The 8337-nt window shown below is 66.6% G+C and overlaps 1 protein-coding gene across 1 annotated transcript; it reads left to right on the forward strand.

Moving 5' to 3' along the window:
* Positions 1 to 1982: 1982 nt before the first annotated feature.
* TMEM59L (transmembrane protein 59 like) lies at positions 1983 to 8337 on the forward strand. Its single transcript, XM_077788872.1, has 8 exons — positions 1983 to 2153; positions 3317 to 3422; positions 3593 to 3690; positions 5384 to 5530; positions 5622 to 5727; positions 6041 to 6152; positions 6273 to 6390; positions 6584 to 8337. The coding sequence occupies exons 1-8, from the start codon at positions 1998 to 2000 to the stop codon at positions 6743 to 6745; spliced, it is 1005 nt and encodes a 334-aa protein (XP_077644998.1). The 5' UTR covers positions 1983 to 1997; the 3' UTR covers positions 6746 to 8337.

Raw genomic sequence — 8337 nt, forward strand, 5'->3', positions numbered from 1 at the left:
TGGCTCAAGGGCCAGGGTGTAAAAAACAAACAAGGAAAAAAACCCAAACCCCGGGAAAAGCGGGAGGAGAGGCGCAGCCGAGCTGCCTCGACTGCCTGCATCCTTTTAAAGTGACCTGGGGGAAAAATAAAGAGGCAAGAAATGCAAAGAATCCAGCAGGCAGAGTTTGCTTTCTATTCCTCTCAGTCACATTTCCACATCCAAGGGTAATTTATAACCCGCTTAACCCCTTCCCTGCCGACCCCCCCCCACCCTTTCCCTCCGGAGCATCCTCAGGGTGGCCGCACCTTCCCGCCTCTGTTTGCTTTGGGAAGCACAAACAGTCCCGTGACGGAGTCTGAGGAGCTCTAGAGCAGAGGAAAAAATGTCAAGAGGGTGCTTGAGCACCAGGGATGGGCTCTGCAGGGTTGGGACGCGGAGTGAAGGGTGCCCTGCCCGTGGAAGGGACAGTGGGGACACCCCAGGCAACGCGGGGGGAGCCTGATGCTTCCCGAAAGGCTCCGGGGAAAAAAATGTAGGTCAGTAGTGATAAATGGAAAGGCACCGAGTGTTTCTGGAGAGGGGAGGAGGGAGGGCAGCAAGTCCTGCCAGCTTGGAGTTTTTTGCCTGGGAAAGGCTTTTCTTTTCCCGTGGAAAGGTGAGCGATGCGGCGCGGGCAGGTGTGGCGGGGCGATGCCCGCCGGCTGCTCGCCCGGAGGCTCCCGGTGCCCCCGGGGGTCCGGGCTGTGCCCCGGCCGCCGCTGGGAGCCCCACCTGCGCTGCCGTGATTTACGGTGGCAGCCCCAACCTGCCCCGTTGACTCGGCCGTCCGCCAGCGGTGCCGGGCCGGGGCCGGGGCTGGCGGGGCTCCAGGAGGGGGAAGGGGAGCGCGGCGTCCCGGCCCGGCCGCGCTCCTTCCCTGCCGGCCCTGCTTTGATGGAGGAGATGGATAAACTGGCGGGGCGAGGAGAGGCCCCGCTCCCTGCTCCCGTGGGGGGGCACGGGCTGCGCCCCCCAGCCCCCCAAGCCCTCTGTCCAAGCCCCAGGGCACGGAGCACCCCTCAGTCCTGAGCGGGACAGGGAGACCCCCCCCCTTCCCCGCGCCGGGGTCTTGCCATGTGTTCCCCATTAGGGCCGGAGGTTAGCGGAGCCCCCAGCCCTCCCCCTCCTCCTCCCCCCGGGCCCACTTTGGGGTGCTGCCATAAATTAGGGAATGGGCAGGGCAGGGGTGAGGGGGGGGTCGTGGGGGGTGCCTTTGATGTCCTTTAAATCACAGCTGTAAATTCGGGGTGTCAGCGGGAGCCCAGCACCGGCCGAGGGGCTCTGAGGACATGGAGGTGACCTGGGGAGTCCTCGAGGGACACAGAGGGTGGCACAGTGGGGTCTCACACTGGCGGGAGACCCTCCTGAGGGGTTGGTGGTCCTTGTGGGTGGCATTGACACATCCCTGTCCCTCTGTGTGACACCAGAGCCAGTGTGACACAGCTCCCGGTCATCCCCTCAGTCCCGCTGCTCTCTTCCGTCCCTCTGTGGCCCCAAGCGCCGTTGTGTCCCTCTTGTGTCCCTGCACATCCCCCGGTCCCCCTGAACCCTCCTGCATCCCCCAGAGCCTCCCTTAGCCCATGCTCCCCCTACACGCTCTGCTCCCCATAAATCTCCTGCTTCCCGCGCCCCCTTCGTCCCCCTGCACCCCCCGGTGTCCGGGCATCCCCCAATCCCCGCGCATCCCTGCTCCTTGGGCCCCTTCTCCTGCACCCCGGGGTTCCCCCCGCCGCCTGGGCACCCCGCACCCTTCTCTCATCACCCATCCCCGCCCGTGCCGGTGCCGGTGCCGGTGCCGGTGCCGGTGCCGGTGCCGGTGCCGGTGCCGGTGGATCTGCGGCAGGCTGCGGCGGCTCCCCCCGCCCCCGGCTCCCCCCGCCCGGCGCACAGCGCGTCACGGCGGGGCCGGCGGCGGCGGCGGCGGCGGCGGTGGGTGCGCTCGGCTCCGCTCCGTTCCGCTCCGCTCCGCGCCCGCCATGGCGGCCCCGGCCCGCCGGCCCCGGGCCCTGCTCGCCCTCGGCCTGGCCCTTCTCGCCGCCGCCGCCGCCGCCGACCCCTTCTCGCCGCAGCTGGGAGACACCGGCGGGTGCCGCGGGCAGTGCGGCCGCAGCCTGCAGCGCCGGGCCGCCGCCGTGAGTCCGGGGCACCGGGACACCGGGGGCCGGGGGGGCAACGGGGGCGTGGGGAGCATCAACAGCATTGGGGGTACCGGGAGCATCGGGGCACTGGGAGCACTGGGAGTGCTGGGGGTACTGGGAGCACTGGGAGCACTGGGGGTACTGGGGGGCACCAGGGGCATGGGGCACTGGGGGCACTGGGGGCACTGGGAGCATCGGGGCACTGGGGGCACTGGGGGCACTGGGAGCACTGGGGGCACTGGGAGCACTGGGAGCACTGGGAGTGCGGGGGGGCACCAGGGGAATGGGGAGCATCGGGGAACTGGGAGGACTGGGAGAACTGGGGGTACTGGGGGGCACCAGGGGCATGGGGAGCACCAGGAGCATCGGGGCACTGGGAGCACTGGGGGTACTGGGGGGCACCAGGGGCATGGGGCACTGGGAGCACTGGGAGGACTGGGAGCACTGGGAATACTGGGGGCACTGGGGGGCATGGGGAGCACCAGGAGCATGGGGACCACCCGGAGCACCTGGCACACTGGGAGTGCCAGGAGCAGCAGGGGCACCAGCGGGGACACCAGGGGCACTGGGAGCACTGGAGGGGACTGGGGCCACCCCTGACAGGCATCTCTGCCAACGCAGCCCCACACTGGGGCCCCCCCTGGGACCAACATGGGGGGCACCGGGGCACCCCCAATGGTCTCCTTCAGCAGCTTTGGGGTGCTCCCAGCGAGGGCATCCCCTCGGGATTGGGGTGCCCGCAGTGTCACCCTCTTACCCTGAGCCTGCCCATTCCCGGTGCCCCCCGTGTAGGCTCTGGGTGCCCCCCACACCCCCCCAGTGTGCCCCCAGCCCCCCAGATCTGTACCCCTCCCCCAGAGCTGTGCACCCCCACCTCCTGCCAGCCCATGCCAGGGCCTGGCTGGCATCAAGAGACGGGGGGACCCTCCACGCCCTCCACGAGGAGCGTGGGGTGCACCCGGGGGCTGGGGGCGGCTCTCCCTGCCCTGGCAACGCCAGGTTTGGGGTGCCAGCCCCCAGCGCGGTCCTGGGCGGGGGCGGCACTGCCCGGTGCCCCCCAGCTGGGCGCGGGAGGCCGCGTGGGGGGTGCCCGGCTGAGCCAGCGGGCTGAGCCCGGTGCCAGCTCCACGCTCTCCTCCTCCTCCTCCCCGCCGCAGGATGCTGTTCTCAACGCCTGTTACCGGGGCTGCCGGCTGTTCTCCATCTGTCACTTCGTGGATGCGAGCGCCGAGCTCAACACCACCAGGGCCGAGTGCGAGGCAGGTGAGAGGAGCCGGTGGCCGAGCGGCCCCCGCGCCCCAGGAGCCGTCCCGGGGGTCCCCACCCCGGCGGGAGCAGCGTGGCACCCACACCGGCACCCTGCGGCCGTGGGGAGGGGCGCGGGGGTCCCCGGGACTCAGCACCCCCAAACCCTGAGCCCTCCTCTCCCCCAGCCTGCGCCGAGGCCTACGGCAACGCCGAGGAGCAGTTTGGGTGCGTGACCGGGTGCCGCAAGCAGCTGCCCGAGGTGGAGGAGAGCAGGAAGGAGAAGGTGAAGGGAGATGGGGAAATCCTTCCTTGAACAGGAGCTCAGCACCGGCCCTCCGCTCCCTCGGGATGGGGGACACCCCACGTGTGCAACCCATCCATCCATCCATCCATCCATGGATCCATCCATCATCCATCATCCGTCCATCATCCATCCATCCATCCATCCATGGATCCATCCATCATCCATCATCCATCCATCATCCATCCATCCATCCATCCATGGATCCATCCATCATCCATCATCCATCCATCATCCATCCATCCATCCATCCATGGATCCATCCATCCTTCAATCCTTCCTTCCATCCATCATCCATCATCCATCCATCCATGAATCCATCCATCATCCATCCATCCATCCATCATCCATCCATCCATCATCCATCCATCCATCCATCATCCATCCATCCATCCATCATCCATCCATCCATCCATCCATCCATCCATCCATCATCCATCCATCCATCCATCCATCCATCCATCCATCATCCATCCATCCATGAATCCATCCATCATCCATCCATCCATCATCCATCCATCCATCCATCCATCCATCCATCCATCCATCATCCATCCATCATCCATCCATCCATCCATCCATCCATCCATCCATCATCCATCCATCCATCCATCCATCCATCCATCCATCCATCCATCATCCATCCATCCATCCATCCATCCATCCATCCATCCATCATCCATCCATCCATCCATCCATCCATCCCTCAATCCATGGATCCAAGGCACCACTGGTTGCTTTGTCACCAGTATAAAAAGCAAATTACCTGGGCTGGGCTTAGCCCGGGCCAGGCAGGGACGCCACAGGGAATTCCCAGGCTAGGAGGATCTGACTGGGGATCGTGGCAGATTCCCCCAGTTTTGGTTCGTTATCCTTCCCAGCAATCAGCAACGCTTTCCCCTCCTACAATTAATTAATTCAGCTTTTGCCCAATTAATTAAATTAGACTTTGGCCCAAGGAAGAGGCTTTTGGCTTCGTGCACGTGCAGGCAAAGATGAATCCACACCGTAAAAAGAGTGAAAAGCTCCTTTGAACGCCCCTCCTTTGCAGCCCGGTTTTCAGACCTTCCCGGTGCCTGATCCCGTTTCCCAACCCCTCTCCAAGGCCAGGGATGAGATCTGGGGGTGACTGGGGGGTGACAGGGAGGTCCCTCACCCCCTCCACCCACCCAAAGCATTTTTCCTCGGGTTCCCAGACGAGCAGGCAAAGCAGATTTAGCATAATAATTAGATACAGAATCTGACCTATTTATTTCCTGTTTGCTGCTTTGACCGTGCAAGGGGCTGTCGGAAAATGTTCGGAGCCAGTGGCAGGGAGCAGCCAAGCGGATTCCAGCAGGGATGCTTTAAAAATAACAAACTGCCGCGACGGCCAAGAATCCAGGGCACCGAGAGGCTGCCAGGAGAGGAACGCCCTCGGCACCGCGGCTGCTCCGCTCCCATTGTCTCCGGCAGAGGAGGCTGCTCCCACCCCACGGGGACTCTCCTGGCGCTGGGTGACGGCCCCAAAGCTGGGTGGTCACCCCAAGGAGACCAGCCCTGGCTTGGGGACCCTCCTGGGACTGGAGCACATCCCTTTCTGTGCTGGGAGAAGCAGGCGGAGCCCAGAGTTGAGCACCACGGCCTCGGGGTGGGTGGTGAGGGGAGGTGAGGTGATGTCCCCGCTCCTTTGCAGAGCCTGGAGGTGAAAGCGCCGTCGTTTTCCATGTTGGATTTGGTCTCCACCTTCTGCAACGACATCGTCAGCTCTGCCCAGAGCTTCATCTCCTCCACCTGGACCTTCTACCTGCAGGCGGACGATGGCAAAGTCGTGGTGTTCCAGGTGGGGGTGTCCCCAGGACCCTCTCTGGGGGTGCCCAGAGGGGTGGGGACCCCTTCCTCACCGCCTTCTCCCTCCCTCCCTGCCGGCCCAGTCCCAGCCTGAGATGGAGGATCCAGCACCCGAGGCCCTGGAGGTCCAGCCAGCACAGCCGGGGTCGGGACTGGGATCCAGCCCCGCTGTCCCCCAGCCCCACGCAGGTGCGGGGGGCTCTGGGATGATGGGAGGGGGCTGGGAGCCCCCGAGCCCTCCTGGCTCCCTTCTGTGCTCTCCACAGAATTTCCCACTTCTCGGGTCTGATCAGCTTCCCACAGCCACGCTGAGGGGGCTCCGGAGGGGCCCTGCTCCACGAAGCTGCTGGGATCCTCTGTGCCCCCTTAGTGGGCAGAGGGTCCCCGGGGGAGAGGGGGACCCCCCATGCTGGCAAGGGGATGGGAGAGGGGAGGGTGTGCCCACATGGGCACCCATCAGCATCGCCCTGGGTGCCCATCCGCATCTCCTCTCCCCTCCCAGGCCCCCGGGCGAAGGGGGACAAGCCCCCCGTGAAGGAGCCGCGGGGCAAAGCCAAGGCGCACCCCCCGGACCCCCCGCAGCAGGAGCACGACTTCCTCGGCTGCATGTCCAAGTAGGTGGTCTGGGACCTGCTGGACGTGGCACAGCAGATCCTGCCCAGCCCCAATTCCCAGCCCGTGCCCTGCCATAAACTCGTCCCTTCTCTTTGGCGGGGGGTGGCGGGGTGCTACAGGCGCTCGGGCCTTCCTCGCTGGATCCTGGCCGCCTGCCTCTTCCTCTCCATCATGGTGATGCTGTGGCTCAGCTGTGCCAGCCTGGTGACCGCCCCCGAGCAGCACGTCAAGACCCAGGTAGGGCTGGGCACAGCCCCGGGGTGCCAGGGACAGCCGGCACGGCTGGGTGGGCACCGCCGTGCCCCGGTTGCGGCCCCAGCCGCTGTGCGGGGTGTGAGGTGCATCCGCTGCCAGCCCCGCGGTGCCCCCAAACTGGGGGTGAGCTGCACCCCGCTCTGGGGCTGCACGGGTGCCTCTGCCTCTCTTGCAGCCTCTGAGCATCAACGGGGACAAGGAGTACCTGGAGGACCTGGACGGCCCCGGCACCTTCCCGCTGCCGCCCGTCATCGCCGTCACCCTGTGCCCTGCGCCCGGCGGGGAGGACGCGGGGCCGCTGCCCCTCAAAGTCGACCTGGACAAGACCATCCTGTAGCTCTCCCGGCCCTTCCCACCTCCCTCTCACCGTCCCCATGGCATCGCCCCCGATCCCGCGTCCCCAGCTCCCCGAGGGGCATCTCCGGCTCCGCCCGGGTGCCGCTCTCCTCCCCGGGCACGGCGGCCGTGCGGAGGCTCCCGGAGCCGGGCAGCGGCTCTGCCTCCGCCGGGGCTGTGCTGTGAGCTGGGATCCCGGCCTGCAGAGCCGAGAGGGGAGCTGCCAGAGCGGGGAGGCCGCAGGGAGCCCGTCCCCGGAGCGGGACTCTGCCTCCTCCCGCCCGGAGCCGCCGGGGCCCCGCAGCCCCTCCGGGCATGGGTCCAGCGCTGGGCAGGAGGGAGCCGGCTGCGGTGGGGGATGGAGAGTGTCTGCAGCCTTCTGAGCTTTGGCTCGGCACATCCCCGGCCTCCCACCTTGGCCTGAGCCTCCGAGGCGCCGGCCCCGGCCCTGGGAACTCCCTTCCGCCGGCCGGAGCCGATTGCCTCGGGGAGCCGAAACGTGGCGAATGGATTTGGCGTTGGCAGCCGGAGACAGGAGCGGATGCCGCCGCCTCCGTGCCCACGCGAGCACCCAGCCAGCCTCTTCCCGGAGCTGTGGAGGGGCCCTGGGGTGGCTCCTTCCCCTCCCAGCTCCGTGATGCCCTTGGGGAGCTGGCCCCGGTGCCAACAAGTCGCTGGTGGGACCAAGCAGGGGATGAGTCGGCGTTTCCCTGACTTCAAGCTCGGACAGGAGGTGGGAGCTGCTGGGACGGCTCCATCCTGGGCTCGGCATCCTGCAGGGACGGCTCCATCCTGGGCTCGGCATCCCTGCCCCATGCTGGGAGCAGCCTGCGAGGCTGTAGCTGACGGCAGGACGCGGTCTCTGTGTCCCTGGGCTCACGCTGCTGCCCTCAAATTGGGCAGTGGGACCAAGCACGGCTCCCCTTGGCTCACCCTGGCACAGCCCCTGGGCATGGAGGTGTCTCCCCGCTCCCCATCTCCCCCCATTCTCCACCACTCGATTTCATGCATCGTTCCGTGGTTTGATTTGCAGCGGCATGCGGCTCCTCGGCCCCCGGCGCCCCGCGGGGACACCCCTGTGCCCGGAGGGTGTCGGTCCCGCCAGCCCCGTGTCACCTAACATGTCTGTACAGATTAACTTATTACCCCCGACCCCCTCCCGTGGCTTTTTGGGCTCTCAGCGTGTGCCGGTGGCTCCCGGGGGCCGTGGTGTGTTGGGACGGGAGCTCTCGTCCCCGTCCCCACCGGTTTTGTGCTGCTCCGTGTCACTGTCACCCATCCAACATATCTGGGTTTGGGGAAGCGGGTTGGGGGGAGGCGTGGGGGGGGTCTCGTGTCTGTTTTGGGGTCCACTTTTCGTTGTTGCTTTCCGGCCGTGTGTGAAGCTCGGTGGAGTCTGTGATGTTCTGGCCACGGCAGCTCCCGCAGCCCCGGCCAGGAGCTCCGGGGACAGCACGGCCGTGGAGCCCTCCCGGCCCCGGAGCCCTCCCGGCCCCGGAGCCCTCCCGGCCCCGGAGCCCTCCCGGCCTCGCCTCCGAAGGGCAAACCCAGCCCTGAGCTGGGAGGGGAATAGAATAAAAGGTTTGTACCAGA

This window comes from Lonchura striata, chromosome 28 (genome assembly GCF_046129695.1).
Source record: "Lonchura striata isolate bLonStr1 chromosome 28, bLonStr1.mat, whole genome shotgun sequence".
NCBI lineage: Eukaryota > Metazoa > Chordata > Aves > Passeriformes > Estrildidae > Lonchura > Lonchura striata.

What these genes read in the sequence shown, in the direction of transcription:
- TMEM59L (XM_077788872.1), top strand. Translation starts at nt 1,998, where the DNA reads ATGGCGGCCCCGGCCCGCCGGCCCCGGGCCCTGCTCGCCCTCGGCCTG. An exon ending in TGCAGCGCCGGGCCGCCGCC is followed by an intron (nt 2,154 to 3,316) that starts GTGAGTCCGGGG and finishes TCCCCGCCGCAG; the next exon opens with GATGCTGTTCTCAACGCCTG. An exon ending in AGGAGAGCAGGAAGGAGAAG is followed by an intron (nt 3,691 to 5,383) that starts GTGAAGGGAGAT and finishes GCTCCTTTGCAG; the next exon opens with AGCCTGGAGGTGAAAGCGCC.